This window comes from Astatotilapia calliptera, chromosome 14 (genome assembly GCF_900246225.1).
Source record: "Astatotilapia calliptera chromosome 14, fAstCal1.2, whole genome shotgun sequence".
Taxonomy (NCBI): Eukaryota; Metazoa; Chordata; class Actinopteri; order Cichliformes; family Cichlidae; genus Astatotilapia; species Astatotilapia calliptera.
Window position 1 is genome coordinate 12961116 of NC_039315.1, and position 25812 is coordinate 12986927.

Here is a 25812-nt window from a genome sequence, read left to right on the forward strand (position 1 = left end):
ACACTGGTTTTGTCGTTTTTTTAAATATTGGTTTTTGAAGCCAAATAAACAATAAGACAAAATAGCTGTGTCATGATATCAGCTATGGCTTAAGACAACTGTTTTTTCATCTTGATGCGTTCTCAATCATCCAGGAAAGTAAATCTCCAAAAGTTGATTCTGTTCATCTGGACGTAGCGTTTTGTGGGAGAAACGTTTCGTCACTTATCCAAGTGACTTCTTCAGTCTCAGCTGACTGCAGAACAACCGCTGCCCAAGCAAAAACCTGTAGTGATCCCATATGTGTCAGGAGTATCGGAGCAGTTGAGACACATTTTTTCTAAACACCGGGTCTCTGTGGCTTTTAAACCCCAAAACACGCTGCGCCAAAAATTGGTCCACCCCAAGGATCGGGTCCCCCGACACAAACAGAGTAACATAGTGTACGCTGTTAAGTGCCAGGAGGATTGCCAGGATTTATACATCGGGAAAACCAAACAACCTCTGGCGAAGCGGATGGCACAACACAGAAGAGCTACCTCGTCAGGCCAGGACTCTGCAGTCTATTTACACCTACAAGCCAGTGGACACTCTTTCAAGGATGAGGATGTACACATCCTGGACAGGGAGGAACGCTGGTTTGAGGAGGCCATTTACGTGAAAAGGGAAAGACCATCTCTGAATCGAGGAGGGGGCCTAAGGGTAGATCTTTTGCCATCTTACAATGCTGTGATTGCAGCCATTCCCCAACTCTCTGTGAATGGTACTCACGGCCATTGATCAGTGGTCTTTGATCAGTAGGTTTTGGTCAGTGGTTGTTGATCAATGGTCATGAGAATTTGCATAATTACGATTAAGGAACTGTCCTCCCAGCCCATTGTTCCTTCAGTGGGCTGATTTCAGTCATTATGCAAATGTACTGTTTATAAGATTGGGGAAACCTGCAGTCAGCTGAGACTGAAGAAGTCACTTGGATGAGTGACGAAACGTTTCTCCCACAAAACGCTACGTCCAGATGAACAGAATCAACTTCTGGAGAACTGTTTTTTCACTATTTCCTTAAAGTCAGTCAGCTGGTTAGCAAACATTCAGCAGACTGCTAGGGGTGAATAGTCCAAGATTGTCAAGTCTTCACATGTCCTTTAATTTGACAGCAATCTGAAGTGCAGATTACCGACACAGAAAGATTACCAGCGTGTGACAGCAGGACATACTGAGTGATTAAATTCAAAGACCTGAAAAAGGCTTTTATTTCAACCACCAACAGATCCACAGAAAATCACAAATAGATCCATAAGCACACACGCACAGAAAAATTGCTGCAGCATGGTAGACATTATAATTCAGCCATAACCTCAGCCTTTCTATTTCCAGGAGAATTAAATGATTTTTTGCACACACATAGAAAAAAGACAGTACACAACACGGAGGCAAAGTCGACGTCGACTTGCACTCAACACAATTAAGAACAGCAGTAATTTAAGGGAGGTGAGAGGACTGTAATCAGCTTGGATTATATCAAAGTGTAAAAGGATTCGATGGCCCCCACACCCTGACATGATAGATTAAGCGAGAGAAGCTTTTAAAGCCTCTCGGGGGTCTGGCTGTGAATGCATTATAAACTGTGCTTTTGTACGTGTGCTCCCTCCTTTTTTGGGATTAGATGGAGAACAGTTGCTCCCTTGAGATTCTCGGTGTGGTGTCTCTGTGTTATGGTCAAAGACATGAAAGAGATTTATTGTGGTGTTTGTGTAATCCTCCTGAGCTTCTTTGCTTTTCGCTGAAACAAAGTTGATAAATAAAAAGCTGGTGCCTCAGTACATGCCAGCTGGCATTCATTCAAATGTGAGGATTAAATCAAAACTGGTGAAATTATTGTAAAGTGCACCTAAATTGTAATGTATAGTGAAACAGGATTCAGTTCCTCTGTCATACCTCAACAAGTGTGATGCAGAAATGCAGAAAGAGAGCAGGATACATTTCTGGCTTTTGGCCCCAGACGCCTCCTCTCAGCTGGATGTGTCTACTATGCGTCACCCAGTAAGTGTCCATGGGGCATCCTGCCTCCTTTCATTGTGTTTTAATGTCAAGAGTTAGACTTTTTAGGCATTTTGTATAAATTTAAGTGTGAATACAGAGACCATGATCTCCTGCATGTACTTTATCTGTGTTTGGTTTTAAAATGATTTTCAGTAGCATTCACGGCATGCATTTCCTCAACCCAAACTTTGTGAGTATATTATATATATCATTTATTTTCTTCTCCTTATCAACTCAGTGTCACATGGAGGTGAAGACTGTCCCTCCATGGTATCATAGGGAGACAAGCAGGGTACAACCCGGACAGGTTGGCAATGTGTTAGAGGGTCAACACATCAGGAGAAAGAAACGTTCACACTCAGGATCAATTTAGAATTGCCCACTGACCTAACCCCTGTGGGAGGGAACCAGAGTACCCAGAGCGAACATGCAAACTCCACACAGATCAGTGGATTTGAAACCAGGACCTGCTTGTTGGTAGATGACAGTGCTAACCACTATATTCCTGTATTATTTTAACAAAATGCACAACTGTCAGAAACCCAAAACTACTATAACATACTGAAGCCTTTACTTTGTTGTATTCATGCAGGTGAATAATCACAGAGGAGAAGATGAATGGTGGAAGAAGTCCTGTATTACATCATTTCTTTTACAAAAAGTCTGACCCACTGTTTCTAGAGTTATGTGTTCCTGCCACTTTGCCTTAAAATGACCTTAAAATACCTTTGACCTTAAAATATGTTAAGTTACCGTTCTTTTTTTATGCAAAACCTCTGATACTGGTTTTTTGGACACATTCGTGCAGTGCTATATGAATAGCACTTGTTGCCCTTTCACCTCCGCAGCCTCACGTCCACCCGCTGCTCTGAGACCCCTTTCCCAGCCTTGCCTTTCTGCAGCAGCTTTACAGATAATCAATCACTGTTTCTTAGACCAGGTCACTAAGCTGCCTCTCCACACTCTAATCTTATTATCAGGCCAAGCTGGCTTTAGCAGGGAGGGAGATGGGATTGACAAAAGTTGTACACAAAAGACACATTGTAGCATGCATGAACACTCTCCTTTGAATTGAGAGTCAATTATAGTAGAAAAAGGAGAAAAGGAGAGGCACTGACTCCTGTAAGATTATGCACAGATCGATAATCTTTTTCTGTAAAAGATGGAGAGAAATCAATATTGCATGGCACAATATCGCTCTATTTTTCTGTATAACACAGCATAATTGCTTTTACACCAGGTATTAACACATTTCAATCTCTTTTATCAAAGGTTGCCTGTATGAAATTGTCCAGAAAGAGACTGCAATTAATTCCCACCCACACCTGAGGGGACGTGACTCGTGGCTCTCCACTGACCTTGTCTTATGTGAATTTTCCTCCATGTTGATTCCATGTGCTACAAAAACCAACAACGACAACAAAAGCTGAAGTGTTATGGGATGCATCATCAACAGATTATGGAACTCAGAAATTAGTTTTCACAAGACGCTGAACTGAAAACCTACAACTTCCATGACAAAAAATTCAATAGTGTGGGACAAAAAGCATGAGCAGAAATTTCTGTATTTCTGAGAATGTGACCAAAAACATTTTTACAGTGTGAAATTTGAAGTATAGTGGAAATGTGCATATTTCATAAAAATATAAAGTTATCGTGCATAGACTGCATATAAACGATGGAAGCCCATAAGCTGGATGTAGCCCATTGGTTAATAGAAAATGTACTTGTCAATTACAAACTAAGCCCCCCTAATGCTAGATTTTTAAAAACATATTTAATATGACTGAAAACTAGAGACTGAGACCATAAACTCATCAACAATGTTTTTCTGAGAAAATGATGCTGTCACACAACTTCACTTCTAACTTTTTTTACAACGTAATTTTGTTCTGCTGAAAATAAAAACAACAAAAACAGAGGTTTAACAAACTTCAATAAATACATTAGCTAACTATGTAGCTGCATTCTTCACATTAGCTTCTCTAAGAGATAACTAAGGTACTTTCGACTGCTTCTTTTTTTTCCAAGCGGTCGCCACTGCTAACTTGGGTTTTAGTTACTGACTATGGTATGGGAAGGTACATGCATATTATCTCTGAAGAAAGTACAAAGTTACTCAGAAATTATTCACATATTTCACTTATCTTAACTGCACTACTGTATAATTCTGTATAAAGAATCATTCTGTACAATATGATAATCATAATTCTACAACTGTTTACAACTGTTTATAGCTTGCATAGTTCATATTTCTGTATAGTTTTCAAATTTATATCCTGTACATAGCTTGTACACTCACTACAGCCTGTACATACTTATAGCATATTCATAACATACCTTCATACCGTGCACATTGCAACATACCCATAATAGACCCATATTTTGTACCCTCATACCTATAACAGACCCATTTCTGTAATATATCTATATTATGGCTAAAGCACTTTCTGGATGGATGCAAACTGCATTTTGTTTCCTTGTACTTGTGACATGTGCAATGACAATAAAGTTGAATTCTATTCTATTCTATTCTAATGCCTCTCCAGCATCATCATTGTAGAATGGTCTACACGTGTAATTTGCTTATATGTAGCAGTCTTCTTTGTTGTTTGTGTAACCGTAACATTTGCAGCTAAACCTTTTTCACAGCTGCAAATTCTGTGTGAGCTTTTAGGGAGAAGAATCTGATTTATAGCTTCTGTGGTATCCTTTACTAGACCTACTTTTATCACTGATGAACTGCAGACATGCTGTAAATGTGATAAGCATGTTTTAAAGGTTAAGAGTTTCCATTTCTTTGTCATCAGATCATCAGACACTCACAGACCTTATTCTGTCTTGACTAAATAATATAAAAATACACCTTGGAGCCTGTTTATTTCTGATTTCCATCACGATCCTTATTTGGGTAAGGGGTTAAGAAAACGGACGGATGGAAAGCAAAAGAAGGGAATGCATGATGATTTTGAATGAACGTGAGGTGTGACTGAGAGTCCTTAATGAATAGTGTGATTTCATTTGTACTCCTTGTATCATTGTAAATAGTTTAGTAATTAGAAATTGTGAATAATTATCCACTGTATGTATTGAGAGCTGCAGCAGGTAATAAAGAGTTAGAAGCCTGTTCTGATGTAACCTTTTTCCTCTTCTTTGTTTGATTGGAGCATAGGTTAGTGTACTGTCTTTTGTTTACCTTTTGTTTTCGATTAGAGAACAGCAGGGAACACTAGGACCTTTTTTTTCGTTAGTCTTGTGTTGCTGACCCTTCCTTGCTTAGAGCATTATATGTCTAGGTTATCCCTAGGCTGAGAATGTAACAAATTATTTAGCCTTTTATTACATTTTAATATGTGTGTATATATATATATATATATATATATTTATATATATATATATATATATATATATATATATATATATATATATATATATATATATATATATATATATATATATATATATATATATATATATATATATATTAGGGGTGCAACGATATTTGTATCGATATTGAACCGTTCGATACAGTGCTTTCGGTTCGGTACGCATATGTATCAAACAATACAACATTTGTAATTTATTTTATCAACTTTCCTTCTGACGATGCTGTCTGTGTTGAGCGCTCAGTGAATCTGTGTTCGACTACTCCGCCTAGGCTGCACTGTCGAGCGCAGATCCACTGAGCGCTCAACACAGACAGCATAGTCAGAAGGAAGAGCGCAGGGCAAGCTAGCGAGACAGAAGTTAAGCTCTCCTTGCAATAGGCAAGTTGAACCTCATTCAGATCTGGCGTTTGGAATTATTTTGGTTTTCATGTGACGTATGACCCTGAAGGTAAGCGAGTCATGGACTAAAGTAAAACAGTATGTTGGATGTGCCATGCAATGCTCAATTACATTGGTGTGAACTAGTGTGTTAGCGCAGTTAGCTCGTTAACGTGTTGGCCGTCTAGCCCCATGCACGGAGCGATCGGCGGTAGCTCGTTAACGGAGATTTTCCGTGTTGTGGCGTTAAGGTCATTTCAACGAGATTAACCTGAAAGCACTAGTGGGAACACAACGAATATGACTGCACATTTACGCCGACATCACCCTAGTGCAAAGACAAAACGTTAGCTTCATAGCATAAGTGCCTAAGTCAATGACTTAGGCACTTATGCTATGAAGCTAACGAAAAACAACAAGCATGCTACTAACTTTAGCCGAGTCATTTAGACAGCTGTTAGCACATGATTCTCCTTATGCTGCTGAGAATATAGCCCAGAAGAAGCGGATAGTATAGCTTTTATTTTGGAAAGAGCCATTTCTCTGTAATAAACTCTCTTTTCCAAAGATGAGTGATTCCTCAATCAGATACAGGGCTCGCAATATCGCTAGCCCGACGTCCCGGAGCTAGCGATTTTTTCAGTCGGGCTACCAAAATCTATCTCTGCCCTGCCCGTCGGGCTATTGTAGGAAAAATATATGTCAATGCTTTTGCATTCTTTCAGAAATGTAGCTGGGTAATTATGTCATTGGCATCGGTGAGCCACTGTCAATATGTGACATATTGAAGTCGCGTTTGAATTTGCGCTTGTTTTTTTGCTTTCACTTTGCAATCGTGCGAACTGTGTATAGAGAGCGACAGCACTGATCTGTGAGTGATGATAATTTGTGCACCAATTCCTCTGACATTGTCTTATTAATTGTTAGCTTACTATGCAAACTATGCAAATCGAATTTCCCAGAGGAACCCACCCGAGGGATTAATAAAGTTCTATCTAATCTAAAAAACATGACAAGTGAAATCTCCCGCAGCAAGCTTAAACATGTGAGAGGTTGATCGCGCAGAGAATCGCTGAGCTTATGTGAGTCCGTGTGTAAAAGCATTTCAGTTCTGCTGAGCCAAATAAGACAGGTCAGGGTGAAGAAGTGACAGCCAAAGAAAAGCTTACCACAAAACGGAGAAGTTATGATAAATCAGACTATAAGGCAAAAAGAAAGTGCAGCTTTATGGTTTCATGGACAAAAGAACTTCTGTGGCTGCGATATGACGAACTAAATAACCAGGGCTGCACATAAGTGGTCCGCAGGTGCGCATTCGCTGTCAAAATAAAAAACACGCACAAGGGTTAGGGTTAAATTTAAAAACTGTACTTTTGAGTTAAAATATATATTTATAATTTTAATAAATGACAAATTAAAAATGCATGAACATTTTTTTGTATCGAAAAAATATCGAACCGTGACACCAAAGTATCGAACCGAATCGTGAATTTTGTGTATCGTTGCACCCCTAATAAATATATATATATATATATATATATATATATATATATATATATATATATATATATATATATATATATATATATATATCTGAGTCAGTAAATAATGATGAACTCTTGACCCTCTTGAACAAAATGATAATAAAGTTTAACTACAAAATGTTACGTTCCACAACTTTCTTTTTAAGTTCCATGTCTTCAATATAGAAACGCTTTGAAAGCTGAATGTCCTTTAATGCTGTAGCTCTACTTCTGTGACTGCAGCCGTCACACTAATGTTCTCATTTGGAGGCAGTGAAGATGTACAAGTGCGCTGATTAGAAGATCAAAATGCACGGCGGTCATCTCCTCTAGAAGATTTCAAAGAAAACTCCAGCAGGACCTCTGTCCGTATTTTGTTCGTCTTTTGGGTAATTAGTCACTTTTCAGTGCGGGGAGGAATAGATGAATAATGAAATAAAGCCGTAAATGCCACAAAACCAGGAAATGTTTCGGCTGGCACCATTGATTTATCACAAATTGCATATGAGTCAAGGCTGTGTGAAAACAGAGCAGTGTTATTTTAGAGCTAATAAATTGCTTTTTTTTGCCTGAACATAGAATATAAATGCATCTCTGTGAGGAAATTATTTGTAGCGGCTCACAATTATTCTCACAAGCTCTTAAAAGGAGCTGTTAATCCCTGCTTTGTTTTCAGTCATCTTTAAATGATACAAAAAGAGGGTGTGCGTTTCAAGGTGACGCCGCTCTAATAGCACAAAGCCAAAAAGCTAAAAACAGATGCGGAAAATAACCTTTTATCTTCTTTAGTTTGAAGGCTTATTTTCAACAAGCTGTAAGTACAATAAAAGTCACGACAGCTATATTTACAAAACAGTTTACAAGAGAGTTTTGGGGTTATCATAGTAAAAATGTGTTCAGGTCTAATGGTATGTCAGCAATAAGCAGTTTTTATAAGTAAGTGCTTATAAGGCAAGGAAATCTCAACTATAGCATTATTATGTTCATGCCAAAAACTGTGCACAAGATAGAACATAATCATGAGGAAATAATTAAATTTCACAGTTGTTGGTATTCATTGCCACTCATGCAATTAAATTTAAGTTCAACAACCTCCGCACGCAGAACTCAGCAGCAAAGTGCACAAAACAGCCACGCAGCTCTGCTCTCTGAGATGAATAGGGCTGGGTGTCATCACTGATTTCTAGAATCGATTCGATTTCGATTCACTTTTATCAAAGGTTGCCTGTATGAAATTGTTCAGAAAGAGACTGCAATTAATTCCCACCCAGACCTGAGGGGACGTGACTCGTGGCTCTCCACTGGCTTTGCCTTATGTTTTACTTACTTCTTTTCGGAAGTAAGTAAAAGGAAAAACAACAGCGTCCGACAGCGCTGTAAACAACTGTAGACTTGTGCTTAACAAGCAAGCGACTAATGCAGAAAACAGATTTTTAGACGGGAAACTGTTCTTGAAGTACACTGAGAGAGAGAGAGAGAGAGAGAGAGAGAGCTGTGCATGAAGTGGGATTTTATCATGGTGGAAGCAAAACAGCGAAAGTAAGAGGGAATTCAAGACGATGTTTATGTGAAGCGTAGCTTGGATCTTCTTTTGCTGCTGGTTCAGTTAAATAGTTTGGAGAGAGATAAAAACCTGCAGCTTCAGAATCAGCGCAAAAAGGGCGTAAACACAAAGCGCGGACCCGCCGAAACATCGGAATCAGCGAGCTGTGAGCTGTCCGTGCCGTCGGGTGAGAAAGGCGACAGCTCACTGATTCTGATCCGCATTTTGTGTTTACGTCTTTGTGCAGAATCCGTGTACCTGCTCTCATTTACTGTTTTAGCTGTAACTGAGATTCTGGCGTAAAGTAAATTTATATTAAAAAAATCGATTCAGGATTTTAATGAATCGATATCACGTTATCCAAGCTAGAATCGATTTTAATCGATAAATCGATAATCAAAACCCACTCCTAGAGATGAATTCTGCTCGCTCGAATCAATCAGCTTTTAAAAGTTTGGGGGGCAGAGCCCAATGAAAGAAAGGGCCCAGTCTGATTGGTCACTTTCGAAAAACGGTGACGCTACACCCTCTGTGATGCACTTTAGGAGCAGCATAAATGCTGTTTTATGGTGTATTTGTTTACAATTTAGAAAATGAAGTTTTCCGACCCAACTGTTCGCAGTCACTTTTTGCAGTGTAGCAGCAGAAGTACTGTCTATAATCACTGGATTACTCTAATGCTGCAGAAATCTTAAAAACTCTAAGACAAACACACACACAACCTCATAACAAAGAGCACATGTGAGGCCTAAGAAAAGTAAAAATGAGCTTTTCATAGGCAATTAAGCAAGCTTAATTTTCTAAAATGTGGACATACAACCACAAATAAAACTGAAATTTTAATATGTTTCATTCTTATAAATTATTTGATACTGTGCAACAGACTAAGGGGACAGGACTACAGAGGAGTCTGAACTTTAGTTTTTAATATTTCTTTCAACTTGCTTAAACCACAGAGGTGGTGGTGTCACTGTAGGTTAATTTATTGATATTTTGTACTAAGGATTGGTTTCACCTTTTATCAACCTACCAAGTATCTTGTTATTTCAGAATAACTTCAGATCATATGATCAGATGTCTTTGTCCAAACATTTAAGCAGCGCTTACATAAAGCAAGTCACGAAACATGTCTGCTTGAAAAATGAAGTGACTGCTGAACATTCAAGGCAGTCAAAGAGAGCGCAGGGAAAAGACGTGTAGCACATGGGCTGGAGTGGAATCGATCCCTCAGTACATGGGGCGAGTATAGTTAGAGATGATTTTCCCTTTACTATGGCTGAAACGAGTAATCCTTCCAGCAGAGCGGGTCAACACACAGATGAAGGCAGGAAGTTGTAAATGCACATCAAACTGAACCTGCACACCTCTATAAGAGTTTTTGGATTCAATGAGCCTGCTTGTGTGTATGTTCACCAATAAATAATTAAACAGTGCCTGAAATGTCTATGAAACAAATATTGTCACTTTCTGTTTGCCTATGATGAAATCCCACCTATGTCTATTTACACCCTGCACACACTTGATAGTTTATTGGGTTATTAAGGTCAGGCTCTAACCACTGCTATTATTTCATTTTATTTGATGGAGATTTTCTTCTGGACTGCTGAAGGCTACCAGCGTACTCATTCAAAATTACTCAGTTCAGCTCCTGGGTTGTTTTGGTGTGAATGGATCTGGTTGGTTTGAAAATGTCACTAGTCACTGTAAGAGCTTTGTAACGCAGCGTGCTCTTTTAAAGAGATCAAAGGATAAATTATATTTATCTTGTACTTCTCTTAATGGAGATTCAAAACCAGTCAAAAAGACTACGAATGGACAGCGAATGTGGTTGTTTCTGTTCTGCAGCTGCAGCTACTGAACACACTGGAGGGCAGTTCTCGGGGCTGAAAAATTTCTCCTGTGTCTCACAGGTGTCAGAATCATTTCTGCCTTTCTGGGGGCAGACTTGATACCTGAGGAGGTTCATGACTTCACCTTCCCATCTGAAATGAAGCATATTTGATGTCTAAGCTATGCCGGTAAAGGTGCCATGGTTACTGGGCTTATCAGGTTGGAGCAGGCTTCTTAGAAGCAGCTGTGTTCGCCAGATCAATTTAGAAGACCAACCAACCCCTGGGCTTGAAATAGAAATGAGTAAATTCCCCCTCTGAAAAAAATCTATACAGGTTAGACTCTATAGATTCTAATATATGTAATTTAATGCATGACTCCCTGCTGCCACTTTGCTGACAGAGTCACAGGAGAGAGCTAAACAGAGCAGGTCATGTTTTTAGGCTAGTGTAATTTTAGGCCCGCTTGATATTATCCTACGTTTCACAGTTGCATGACTATTTCAGAACAGCTACAAAGCTGATACTGAACTGAAATGTTTTTATTAGTAATTTAGAATGTTCTAGTTCCAAACTTCTTTTAACTGAAAAATTCTCATTAGGCAATAAATGTAAAATCTTAATCATTAAAGCTGTGTCGGCATAAAGTTAAGCCTCAAAGCAGCCGATTTAACTTCAGTGGGCTTTCAGGAGCCACTTCAGGGTAAATGTGACTCAATATGATCTTAAAGAGACGCATATTGGAATACATCAGGGGTACATGTGAGGTGCTGTCCTGAAGTTTTCTGTAAAAGATGTTCAGTGTGAGACTACAGTTCAAACAGAACAACCTGGGGACACAAAAGCCATTGTGTGATGGCTTAGCCTCTAGGGACAGCTGGCAGTGCTTCAGAGCTTTGAGGCAACCGTCAGACATGTTGAAAGAAACCTCCTGTTCTCTTTATAAGCTAATAAACACTACTGAAAGAAGGCTTCTGGAAAAAAGTGCATATCTTGCACATATCAAATTAGTAGGGGTGCAACGATACACAAAATTCACGGTTCGGTTCGGTTCGATACTTTGGTGTCACGGTTCGATATTTTTTCGATACAAAAAAAATGTTCATGCCTTTTTAATTTGTCATTTATTAAAATTATAAATATATATTTTAACTCAAAAGTACAGTTTTTAAATTTAACCCTAACCCTTGTGCGTGTTTTTTATTTTGACAGCGAATGCGCACCTGCGGACCACTTATGTGCAGCCCTGGTTATTTAGCTCGTCATATTGCAGCCACAGAAATTCTTTTGTCCATGAAACCATAAAGCTGCACTTTCTTTTTGCCTTATAGTCTGATTTGTCATAACTTCTCCGTTTTGTGGTAAGCTTTTCTTTGGCTGTCACTTCTTCACCCTGACCTGTCTTATTTGGCTCAGCAGAACTAAAATATATATCTGTCTGTGAAGGTTCTCAGTCATCCAGGTCATCGTAGTCAAATATAAATCCTGCTGCTTTTACACACGGACTCACATAAGCTCAGCGATTCTCTGCGCGATCAACCTCTCACATGTTTAAGCTTGCTGTGGGAGATTTCACTTGTCATGTTTGCATAGTAAGCTAACGATTAATAAGACGATGTCAGAGGAATTGGTGCACAAATTATCATCACTCACAGATCAGTGCTGTCGCTCTCTATACACAGTTCGCACGATTGCAAAGTGAAAGCAAAAAAACAAGCGCAAATTCAAACGCGATTTCAATATGTCACATATTGACAGTGGCTCACCGATGCCAATGACATAATTACCCAGCTACATTTCTGAAAGAATGCAAAAGCATTGACATATATTTTTCCTTCTTACAATAGCCCGATGGGCAGGGCAGAGATAGATTTTGGTAGCCCGACTGAAAAAATCGCTAGCTCCGGGACGTCGGGCTAGCGATATTGCAAGCCCTGTATCTGATTGAGGAATCATGCATCTTTGGAAAAGAGAGTTTATTACAGAGAAATGGCTCTTTCCAAAATAAAAGCTATACTATCCGCTTCTTCTGGGTTATATTCTCAGCAGCATAAGGAGAATCATGTGCTAACAGCTGTCTAAATGACTCGGCTAAAGTTAGTAGCATGCTTGTTGTTTTTGTCTTTGCACTAGGATGATGTCGGCGTAAATGTGCAGTCATATTCGTCGTGTTCCCACTAGTGCTTTCAGGTTAATCTCGTTGAAATGACCTTAACACCACAACATGGCAAATCTCCGTTAACGAGCTACCGCCGATCGCTCCGTGCATGGGGCTAGACGGCCAACACGTTAACGAGCTAACTGCGCTAACACACTAGTTCCCACCCATGTAATTGAGCATTGCATGGCACATCCAACATACTGTTTTACTTTAGTCCATGACTCGCTTACCTTCAGGGTCATACGTCACATGAAAACCAAAATAATTCCAAACGCCAGATCTGAATGAGGGTGGGGGAGGTGCCCTGCGCTCTTCCTTCTGACTATGCTGTCTGTGTGGAGCGCTCAGTGGATCTGCGCTCGACAGTGCAGCCTAGGCGGAGTAGTCGAACGCAGATTCACTGAGCGCTCCACACAGACAGCATCGTCAGAAGGAAAGTTGATAAAATAAATTACAAATGTTGTATTGTTCGATACATACGCGTACCGAACCGAAAGCACTGTATCGAACGGTTCAATATCGATACGAATATCGTTGCACCCCTACAAATTAGGATAGGTTATTTGTGCATTGACGGCTCGCAAAAAGGGAATGATTCAGTTGTGTGCAATGATGTAGTAGTAGTCTAGTACATTCTTCTTGTTACGTATGTTGTCCTGAAACACCCATATAACATTATTTGACCTTACATAATGGTATATGAGTAGTTTACTGACTGGGTTACATACCGTACTGACGTATCAACCATCAAAAGCTCCTTACTCTGCATTCTTTATCAATGAATAAGCAGCAGAGCTGTGGCACAAATCATTAGTAAAAGAGCTGAAACACTGTGTGTCTGCAGATAGTCCCACAGAACGCACCAAGCACCATCCACTGAACAACAGCAGATAATTGACTCAGAAATTAATACTGATATGGCTGCTGTGAACATGGCTGACATTTACAAAAAAAAAAAAAAAAGGGAGGGGGGGGTTCAATTAAAATACTTTTCCTACTGAGGAGAATCTATTCCCTTGAATCTTGACCTAGACTCACTAACAACAGCCTTAACTGGGAGGGAAGTCCAAGCAAAGTAACGTTTCAATTCACTGAACTTCTATTAACTGCAGCAGTTTGACGCTGAATGCAAATCCTTTTTCATTTGAGCTAAATGTCGACAACAGAAATAAGTGCACTGCAGGTCTGCTCCTCACTAACGGTGAAAATTAACAAGCAGTGTTTTTTCCCCTGGAGCAGAATAAAGATTACTTATGTGATGCTGTAATAAGGAATCTCTTCTGGTCAGTCTTACAGGCCCTCCTGATGGTGCCGAGGAGAAATCCCTCTTATCAAACCTTCCTGATCACACTAATGAAACCTAGCGAGGCTTATAGACAGGAGTGTTACTTCAAGTAAAGTCATTACGCTGCCTCTGACTTCAATTCTCAGTCATCCCAAAGAGCCAATTATTCTAGGGTTTGACAGATCACTGAGATTATAATCTACTGTTTGGCTTTATATTCTGCTTGCTAGGTTGTTCCTATTTTGAGCATAACCAGCCTGAGGTACTAATTCTAATGGCAATTGCTTCACCATCCCTGGAAGCACAAAACACAGTGAAAATTTTATCCACAACCTAAATTGATGTTAGAGCTGCACTAAACACTTGAGGGCTAGAAAGCAAAGTGAGGATTTATGGAAACAACAACGCCTGTTTTACGAGGATTTACTCTAACATACACAGAGAGCAGGTCAAGGACCATGATCTTAAAACTAAAACATTTTGTTTATGCTGATATTTTTCAAATGAGTATTTTTAGGTTGTTAGTTTATTTTGTGTTAATTTGTTTTTGTTTTCTTTGCAGTAATATAAGGCTGACGATTTCTGGTAAAAATCATAAAGAACCCACACTTCCTGCTGTACTAAGTAGGAATACTATTGCAACAACAGGGTAAAACTAACCTGTCTCACAACGGATTAACCCCGCTCACGTTCCTTGTTAGAGGGTTAACAATCCAATAGTTGGTGAACATTTGAGCTTTGGAAGTGAGGCAAGGAGCCTCAGTGCAAAGTGGAAACTAACAGGATGATTTAAGATTCAAATCAGCTGCCCACCACTTAATATTTAAAGTAAAAAGAGGATTCTGGAACCACAGGCCAATCACTATATAATATGAACAGGAAGCTGCTCTATCGGTGCGTGATTATGGCTAAAAGGATGATCATAACCACTTTAATAAATACCGAGTTAACAATTATTTCTGAGGATTCTTCTGAAAAATATAAATAAAATATTTGACCAAAACTTTTCGAAAAATAAAATACACACGATATTGCTTTTATTTTTACACTCTTCTTCATTCCTGTATATTTTAGCATTTTTTGCAGATAAATGCATCCCCTAAAAGTCCTTTTATTACATTAATTGTACCTGCATGACGGATATGAATAAAACTCAAAGCAAAGTACTCGGCAGCTGTGGGATCCCTCTCTATTTCCTCTCCAGTGTATGCACACAGCACAAGAATAGACACCACTGTTAGGGGATAACACATGTTTATCCAATAAATTGACAAGTTTCCATAAGTCTTTATTACTTTTACTGTTTATTGGACACTTGTAATGCAATGCCAGATGGGATGCACCTTCATTGGTGATTCCAGTGTCTTTGTGAGCCAGACGGATTTGCAGACTTGCTGCACAGCCTCACTTTGTAGATGTTAGAGCTAACGTTTGATAATTCCCATGACCAACCACTGCTTGATGATCATGATACTCCAGTTAGTGGTGCGTTTTCATGTGGTTGAATAGGTTAACTGTCTTCCTCTGTGGTGTAAACAAAACTCTAGAGCACTTTCTGCATATGATATGTTCTCTGTTAACATCACTTTGACTTCTGCTGTGTATGTGTGTGACTGTCTGTTATCTGTAGTATGTAACTGCACTCTATCATGCTCACAGCTGTTCGCAGTGCAGGGAACATCTGTGATTGACACATGCAGGCACATCGTCGGGCAGCGATTTATCTTGTCAGTGATTTTCAATATTGGAAGGTGACAGACTGCTCAGATGGTTCAGCGAACAAACCAGCAGGCTGTTCAGGTCAGAGTGTGTGACATATTTTAAAAAAATACAAACTTGGAGCCACAGCACGGAGCTTGCTGCCCAAAATCTACACACAGACAGACTTCTATAGGTTTTTACTCATGACTCTCTGACTGACACGTCTCCTTTTTATACGTAATTTCTGCTTTAACTTTGATAACCCTGAACTTTGCAAATAAGTAATAAGAGAATATTGGAGTACCATGGGCATATCCCGCATGCATGATTGTCACAGGAGCAGCACACTGTCAGCTGCTGTGTAATGTTAAAAACCTCCAAGAGTTTAAAACACACTTAATGCACCTATCTGACTTCTGTTGTATAAAGGTCTGTTAAATTTTGTTGTGTTACTAAAATGATGACTACGATCACTGGGATTAAGGCTCAACTCTGCCAGCCCTGTGCTGCTAGAAGGGAGCCCGCTCAGGGTTACACATGTTTCTGTTATACAGTGCACTTCATTTTCACACTAAACCACATATGTTTAACGTTACGGTGATGCTACAAAATCCCACACACACTAAACATCACACTTTTCAGTGAAAAAGAGGAACGCTTTCCTTCAAGAACACATTACATGAACAAGCGTAACATTACAGAGGCGCAGCGTAATGCAGGTTTAATTTGTAAGGCGGAATAACAGCAGCCTGTGAGTTGCCTCGCTATGGTGGGATTGACCTCTGGAACCTTCTTTAGCCTCACATAGCCACGCCCATAGAGTGCAATGCCAGGTTACACCTCAAACCAGATGACAGCGTTAATCTGGCCACAACGAACTTCCCCTCCATCTGCCGAGACGATCGAGCAACAACAGAAAAGGCACAAAGGACGCTCTCCTCAGACAAAAACCCTGCTGCTTTCACACGGACCACACAGCAGCTTTACAGGGCTGTCACCACAATTTTAAAATTAATGTATTACCGACACCAAAAACATCCAGTTTAATTTTGCTTTACTATGATAGTCAAACCGGACTATAATCTTCAAGCATCTTAGTGCAAAACTCATCTCCTGCCATCAGACAGGCCATTTCCTACCTCCACTACCAAGACAAGAGAAAAAAAGGTATCATTTCTTAACAAACGAGCGGTTTTAAAGATAAAAAAAAATCAATCTTTTAATAAAAGCAAAGATTTTAAAATGCTGAAGAAGTTAAAAAGGTTTTTTTTTTATGTTCAAATGGTTAAAAGAAGATACAAACAATAACATTTCAAAATCCTTTCAGTGTTTGTGTTGAATTGCAGAAACTGCCCGGAAATTAATTACAGTAGCTTAAGGCAGCTTTCTCAAGCTATGAACAGTAGCATTAATGGCTTGCTTTGTCTCAGACCTCAACATAAACGGCCCTTTTCAAATCAAATGTCACAGCACACAATGCATAATAGCTTTGTGTTGTGCATGTGTTCACACTCGGAGCAAAAGTCTTATTTAAAGAGAAAATATACCTCATTGGTGTGTGTTGTTTACCCAGGGTGCACCTGGTCTGAATCATCACGACCTTCGCCTACGCCTGGGGTGTAAATGACACACTCCTCCAAGATACATCATTTATGGCCAACGATCTGCAGGGAGACCAACGGCTAGAACAAACGCAATGCACCTCATTTGGATATTTTTTACTCTGCAGAACTGTGATTCAGAAGCTGTGACGCATCTGAGGTGAGACCAAAGAGCAAAGTGACGATATAATTGGCAAAGGGGTGAGACTGAAATGAGTCCTGCAAGTCTCATCTCCCCTGGTGGGTGAACCGGACTGGTCACCAGTGGAAACATCATTAGTCTCTTAAAAATGGAGCATGGACGGCAAGCCCACCTGTAAAACTTTACCACTAGATCTCTCTGTGCTTCTTTTTTGCCTCACTGTCTACACAACTACACAAACACACAATATTAACATCCCTTCCTTAATATTTTTTAGGACTCCCTTATGCTGCAAAGACAGCTCTGACCTCTCCGGGCACGGACACGAGTAATGACACAAAAGATTGTTTCTTTTGTGTATGGTCTTGCTGTGTATGCGCTCTTATTACAAAGCAAAGGTTTACTGTTGCCGTAGAACCGGTATCTTAATGTGCTTTACATATTCTGTGTGAATTAGAGCTGTGCAATATGACAATATATAAAAGATGATGAAATGAAAACCTTTTCATCTCTGTCGTTCATGCTCTATCCTTTATTTCATGGTGTTGCAAAATACACTGTTTACTGCAATATGTTTTCCTCGTTTGGTGACGGTGCTCAATCTTATGCAGCAACACATGGATGCAGGCACACATGTGAATATCAACTCAGTGAGTACAGGTGAGACAAAACTAGGAAGCTCTGAATAACAGAAGGATCAGTAAAGACAAATCAAGGCGCTTGTTCCTAAATGAGGGGTTACCTCTGTAGTATGGATGGTTACATAAAGTCTAATGTGGACTATAAAACTGCACTGTACACGCCAGTCTCGAAAAGAGATGGGAGAAACACCCTTCAGCTATGTTACGAGTGCTGATGTTCCATCATCTGCCCACGAGATGGACAGAAATGTGTTTAAAATCCCACAAACTACCAGCTAATGCGAACAGTCACACAGAGGACGAGCAAGTAAATAAATACCCAGTCAACACACATATGTGGGGCCCAAATAGGGAGTAGCAGGGCTAATATTTGGGGCTTACTTGGGAAACCCAACTGGGGTCCAGCTAATTTTGTCCTCAGTTTCCATGGTGGCCCAAAGTGTGTTTCCCCAGATGGGTTTATGCTGGGTCCCGGATAAGCCCCAAATCAGGCCCAGTCAAAAAAAATATGTGGGGCCCAGATGGGTAGAAGCAAGTCTGATGGTTGGGGCCCACTTGGGTTACCCACCTGGGACCCAGCTAATTTTGTCCTCAGTTTCCATGGTGGCCCCAAATGTGTTTGCCCAGATGGATTAATGATGGGACCCGGATGGGCCCCAAATCAGGCCCAGTCAACAAATGAGTCTGGGGCCCAGATGGGTAGAAGCAGGTCTGATGGTTGGGGCCCACTTGGGTTACCCACCTGGCACCCAGCTACTTTTAATAATAATGATGCATTTTATTTGAGGGCACCTTTCAGAAACTCAAGGTCACCTTACAAAGAACAAAATTAATAAAAGGAACAATAGTCATAAAATATATAAAATAAGTTAAAATTGCAAAACAGAGCTTGACAAAATCAGCACTAAAGCGAATAAGCCAGTTTAAACAGCTGTGTCTTAAATACGGAAAGGGAGTCAATATTTCTTATGGCTGGAGGAAGAGAGTTCCAGAGCCGGGGAGCAGAGCAACTGAAAGCTCTGTTCCCCATAGTAATAAGGCGTTTCCATGATGGCCTATAGTTATAACTATAGGGCTGTGCGATATGACCAAAATCTCATATCCCAGTATAAGACATTTATCGTCCCGACAACGATATATATCAAAAAATTTTTTACATTTTCTGTAAATTCTGTGAATCTCAGGCAACTCGACTTGCACGAACTGTTTTCAGCTGGGCGTTGCGATGAAAAATATTGCCGTAAACAGTTTATTTTGCGACACAATGAAACAAACAATAGCGTAAAATTAAAAAAATATATTTTGGGCGCTATATTTGAATATCTGATTTTTTGATCACCAAATATCGGTATTGGTATTGGAATTAAAAACCCCAATATCAGCCAAGCTCATGTCTTATATTACCCAGATGAGATTTTCGTCCTCTACACAGGCCTAGTTTGAGTCTTTTCACTTTCAAGGGATCTATACATAGATTTTTTTATTGCTTTGTTGCCTTAATTTGAAAAACAAAAAATGCTCATAAATATCTGTTAAAGTCAAAGATGGAAAACTGAGCTCCTGAATGTAGGTATTATTCCACTCTTCAATGTTGAAGTTACTGCCTTAAAGGTTCTAAAACGTAGCAGCACAATGCTGAGCGTTACTGGACTGTAAGAGTGTGCTGTGGATAGCAAATCACTAATGCAGTCAGTGTACCAAACATCAAAGCAAGTCATTCAGCAAGCAAAATGCTGATTAGTTTGTGAGCATAATGGTTAACGTTGTGTGCCATATTTTTCTTTCTGATGTGGGGGAAATGTGGGCTACTTATTTCATGTGCATCAGCTAAAATGTGCATGGCTAAAATGTGACATTAGTTTCATTACAGCAGCGCAAACACAACCAGCAAACTGTAAGAAACCACTGCAAGCATTATATAAACAACTATTTTTGCACCAGGATGAGGCTTTCTGGTCTGTTACCGGGTGCAAAAATCTGTTCCGCATCAGTGTTTTCAAAGTTCCACATCCATCATGGTTAACTCAAAGCAAATTCAGACTGCTTTGATGACCTGCCTCAAAGTCACATTAGCTCAGTGATCCAGCACGCAAAGCTCCAATCAACACCTGTCAACCTCCACTACTGCAACTGTCGACAGAGGGAACTTGGATGTTTTGATAGATCCATGTCGGTATGAAGTCCAACATGCAGCAGCTGTTGCGTGCAGCAACATAAAACACTGCTCACCACTGTCCTCTTTATTGTTTGGCAAGCGTGAGCCAATTAATTTGACCTAGTTTTACATGAGAGAATTCTTTAGGTAGCTTTGGCTCCTTCTGCCTCCAATCAGTGTCTCTCCCCACTGCAGGGGTCTTTCTGTGAGTTTGTGCTATACAGAGTGGACTCTGGTCAATTAGGCTTCCTCATCCAACGCCCACACTAAGGTATGTGTCAGCCTAACAAATGTAACTGTGCATGAAACTGGTGCCAATTTACCAGTTTGTGCCAGAAAAGATCAATTTGGTTCAATGAAGCGGCTCCGAAGATGCACGGCATCAGGATGTTTTCTGAGGAGCTGACGACGAGGCATGATTGCAAAAGCATTCAAATGTAATGTTTCCAGCAAAAAGCCTGGAAAAAAAAGAATTTCCTATTAAAAAAAGAAACTCACAGCATTTAAAGACCCCTTCAAATGAAAACCAAGTTTTTAATTCTCCTAACATTTTAAATGCTAAACAACATTATGAATGAGGTAAGGAGTAAATGCCATTGCTCAGCATATCTCTTTGGAACACAGTGTATTTCTAAGAGTCTGTGATGGAAGAAGCACACTCGGAGGCAGGAATGATCTTTTGTGGTGCAGTGAGATTTTGCAGACACATGACTACTATCCACATGGCATTAACTTGTCTGCCATTTTGAATGTGTAACAATCGTAAAGACAATGTAGAGTAAAGTGAATAAGGCGCCTGTCGCACATGTCTGGACACTGATCTATGACCATCTGACCGTGTGAAAACTACCAGCTCTAAGGGTAAAATTAGTACTGCCAGACTGATTGCAAGTGGTTGCTGGAGTTCGATGGCAGTTGCAAGGAAAAATAATTGCTAAAAATCCAATCACACAGGCCTACAGGCTGGTCAGTGACCTGCTGGCAACCACCCGTCACTAGGGAAAAACATCTTTCCCAACCAGATGGCAAAAACCTTGTGATTTCTTTCGTTGCTAGCATATTGCTGCTGACATAGTTTGACTGCATGTCTACAAACACTGTCCAGTCCAGCCACTCTCACAGCTGTAGCGAAACTGTGGAAAGTGCAACACAAACTGAAGACTGTTCATCTTCAAAGTAAAAGCCTTTTGAAATACGTTGTATCCATTGCTTTCCATTGATAGGGTTTCTAAGCAGAAAGACAAAATCAAATTTACTCACGATGTTTAAAAGAGATTTGAAAACTACTGCAAACAGTGCTAATCTCCCCTCTGTTTTTGGCACACTCCAAAATCCCCCCCCCCCCCCCCCCTTATAAAACAATTTGGAATCCCCCGTTTCCTGTTTGATAGTGTGGGCCTTCAACATGGTGGCCATGGGCTGTGAACGACAAACCTTCCTTACAAACATTTCAGCAGTACTGGCAATAAAAATGATTCTACTTGAATAATATGATTTTGATCTGCAGCACGACCAAAATCATTGTGACCATGTGGTATGAACTTTTAATCTTTTGAAACGGTTTCTTTGATGACTGCAACTCACAGTTGTTGTGTTTAGAGTGACTGCTATCATATCATGTCTACCAACAGTCTGACTGAATGGGGTCAAGCTGGCAATTTCAGGCAATCTGTTTATAATAATACAGCAACTAACTGTAAAAAATCGGGGGGGAAATCACATATTTGCTGCTGTTTACACAGAAATTCACAGTAACTACTTACCATTCTGAATCTAAATGGAACCTTCACAATAGTGATGTTGCTAAAGGACATAGACACTCAGCAACCGTGCCTTTATTTAGGAAAACCAAATGCAACCAGCTGAGTTGAGTGTCTTACTATAAAGAGTAGCGCTGCAGGCGAATTGTGCTATCGGCACAGACTCCAAAGAGTTGGCAGTCTGTCTGTGTTTATAACTTAGTCTGAGATCATTTGCACGCATTCAGCAATCTGTGTATCAAATTAGGCATCAACAATTGTGTAACTCGACTGGTATTGTGGCACTGACTACTAATGCCTGATGCAGTCCCATTCTTGCATATTGTTTATTTCCTGCTTCTACAGTGTGGTAAACTATGAGGGGATATTGGGCTTACGTTTTTCCTGCAATGATGAACCGACAACAACAATTTTATGTGTATGTGATGCTTTGGCTTTCTGAACTGCTTAAAAAGAACCAAACATGACTGCGTTTTGTTCATAAGATAATTGACATGTTAAATGAATAAGTTCAACAGTTCTTGAAGTCTTCACTTTCATATGAGTTTCCTGCTGGGAGTGACACAAACACCCTGATATCTACAAATGCTTTGACTTTGACATCAAGAAGACTGAGACACTTCTTTGCCATTCTGCGGTGGTCTCTGAGGGCTTCCAAATCTTTGCACTGACAGTTAATACTCATGCAGCAGCCTTGCCAGGAATGCTGTTTGTTCCAAGCTGGACCACAACTGACTAATTTCTTGTTTAGTTAATCATGCAATACATAATCAGAATTACGCTAAGCTCTGGGAGTTAGTCTCTGAAAAGGGATATAACTGGCTCGCAATCATCAGCTTACACCAACGACATAAACCAGACGTCAGTGAAGACAATCGGCTGAGGACATGACTTTCTTTTAATAGCAAAACCAAAGAGAAAGACATTCAAATTAGAAGGGAGCGATGGTGCCACGTCAAGTCACCTTGTCACGGTCCTCAGGCCAATCTGAAATATCTAATGGGCAAGAGTAGTGCATTTCTGCATGAATACACCGAATGGTACAACCAAGATGTGATTTACTGCTGCTAATGGGTACAAACGATTGTTCAGAATCTGCCTCAAATCATCAAAAATAAAATGGGTGCCCAAAGGAAGCATATTAACAGATTTATTTAAGCGTTTAGTGACCAATTAGCTACGGGTCTTCTCATGCAAGGCCAATAAAGCTGCTGCATTTCATCAGTACAAACAGAGTCTTCTCTGCTCTTCTAAAGTCAGGACGGGCAGACGTTTTCCTGACAGGCAGGACGGGTTTGACAGGCTGCTTAGCTGCTGTCCAAGACGTAAAAAGGAATCCATCGATCAAATCCAAAAAGCTATTTGATCATCAGAACAAGAAGCGGTTGAAGTCTCTCATCAGCGAGGCACAAACTGAATTCATTCATTTCATCCCATTAAAAGCAGTTGCACAAATCAAAGCGCGGCAGACGTAATGTCACGCTACAGTAGCTCCAATGCAGAAGCCCACACAGATTTGAACTCAGGTGTCCTCTAACTGCTTGAGAACAACACTGATGTTTTTATTAAGCGATTACAGCATTGAATGTAAGTTAAGATTGATATAAAGTTCCAGTATTGTCTTTCCTGATGCTGCTTTTAAGTCAAAACCCCCAGTTTGAACCAAACAAATCCTGACATAAAGGAGACAAGCTGTAACAATCTCTGATTTCCACACTGGGAGAAAGCCAACATCTGGTAGGAAATGATGCAGCGGCACGGTTGACAGGAATAAGATCGGCCAAGTCAGAAAAACCTAAAGGGTGTTTTGGAGTAGAGCCTGGATGGTGTATTGGAGTGTGTATTCACAGAAGGAAATTAATAATATTTTAGCACATCAGTGTGTGTGTGTGTGTGTGTGTGTGTGTGTGTGTGTGTGTGTGTGTGTGTGTGTGTGTGTGTGTGTGTGTGTGTTTGTGCTTGTTTTGGCTCTAGGGTTTAGAGCTAAATGAAATGACTGCAGTCCAAACTGATAAAAGCTAAATATGATTTAAACTTGTCTGCATCAAATTGCTGTTCAAAAAGCATTAACATTTTTATTTGCAATGCTTCAGTCTGTCAGTCACTATCTATGATTTATTTAAACGTTTGCGCATTAACTGCATGCACACAAAGCAGTAACAGGGGCCAAACTGTGCAGGACATTAAACCTGTATGACCAGTATTCTTAGGTAAGCCTTCTTAATTTGACAGCTGGGATTTCTCTGACTAGAATTTTCAAAAATGACATCCGGCTCCTTCAGGTAGACTCAAGCTTTTATGTTATTTTTAACCTCACAGGGGACAATAACGATGGGGGGAGAGAAAAAAGGCAGCAACGTTTGAGTTCCTTGAAATTCATTTCTGAGCATTCAACCATGCAACAACATTATGCCCTCTTAAAATGAGGAGTACTCTGCTGTGTGCTTAAAAGGGAACCTCTGGTATAAAAACACACACACACACACACACACACACACACACACACACACACACACACACACACACACACACACACACACACACACATAAGCAGTTGCAGCCACAGCGATATAAATTACATATTTAATGAAAAGTCCCTGCTTCTAAATTCAAAATTTAAGGTAGGAGGGGGAAAGAGGTTTCAGCTTTCCAAGACGCGTAATTAGGACTGAAGCAGGTTATTCGCTGTTTGTTACTGCCAATAAGTCTGAATCTGAGCAATGAATAAACGCCTTTAAATCCCACTCGGCTTCGAGGCAGAAGTGTATAGAGGTCGTGCATGTTCAGTTAAAAAAGTATTTTATTCAATGGAGTTTGACTCTTTGCTTAATTCATTGACAATTCAATATTAAAGCAAATTCTTCCATCAGTGATAAGTTGGTTATTTGCTCTCAGATGTTTATAAAAGTGAAGAAAAACATAGTTTTGTCGCCACTGACATGCTGTGAGGTTTAGGGAGCGTGAGTGGATTAATTACCCTACCTTGAATGATCCACAATAACATCAGCATGGCTTGGAGTCTTGTCTTTATCCCCATGGTGCCACATCCACCGGCTGCTCCCAGCAGCTTTTCTAAAGCTGGCACCAAAACACTCCTCGCACTTCCCTTTCCACAAGTGCTGCCCAGTTATCTTCAGGTAACAATTAATTGTCCGTTACACAAACATGCGAGGCGACGTCTGCAAACGAAGCACCCTCTCCTCTTCCCATCCCTATCATTAACAGCGGCTGACATCGCGGAGCGCACCGGCGTCTCCCCCGCTCCTGCGCTCCACGGATGTCAGGAGAGAAGAAAACATTCAAACTGTTCCACTTCCGTCTGTTTCTCTGCTGCTGTGCTGAGTCCGCTTTATGGAGGGATTACTTCTGCCGCACGTCTGTGCTGAAGTGTGTCGCTCCTTTTTGTCCTGATCCCACAGTAAACTGTAGGCGCTTTTTTCACCTGCTGGAACTGCTCGGTGCCGCCCCCTGTCAGCAACGGTTACGCACTGTTTCCAAACTTTAAGCACCTCGTCTTAGGACGCACACCAATCAGTGCTGCACCTTACAGTTTTCTACGCCCAGAGACTCCACTCATACTCTCATACGTTAAATAATAACCGCTGTTGTAACTGTTGTAACTGGAAGTAATTCTCAGAAATTCTCCACTTGCCAAAAATGTGTGTATTTACCTCTTTATTTTTAT

General features: G+C 40.2%; 1 protein-coding gene across 1 annotated transcript in view; it reads right to left on the reverse strand.

Moving 5' to 3' along the window:
* Window positions 1–25583, reverse strand: part of esamb (endothelial cell adhesion molecule b) — a 56402-nt gene extending 30819 nt beyond the window's left edge. The window contains exon 1 of the mRNA XM_026192203.1: window positions 25110–25583. Within this exon, the coding sequence (XP_026047988.1) occupies window positions 25110–25164 (55 nt within the window). The 5' untranslated portion in view covers window positions 25165–25583. The remainder of the gene's footprint in view (window positions 1–25109) is intronic.
* Window positions 25584–25812: the final 229 nt, after the last annotated feature.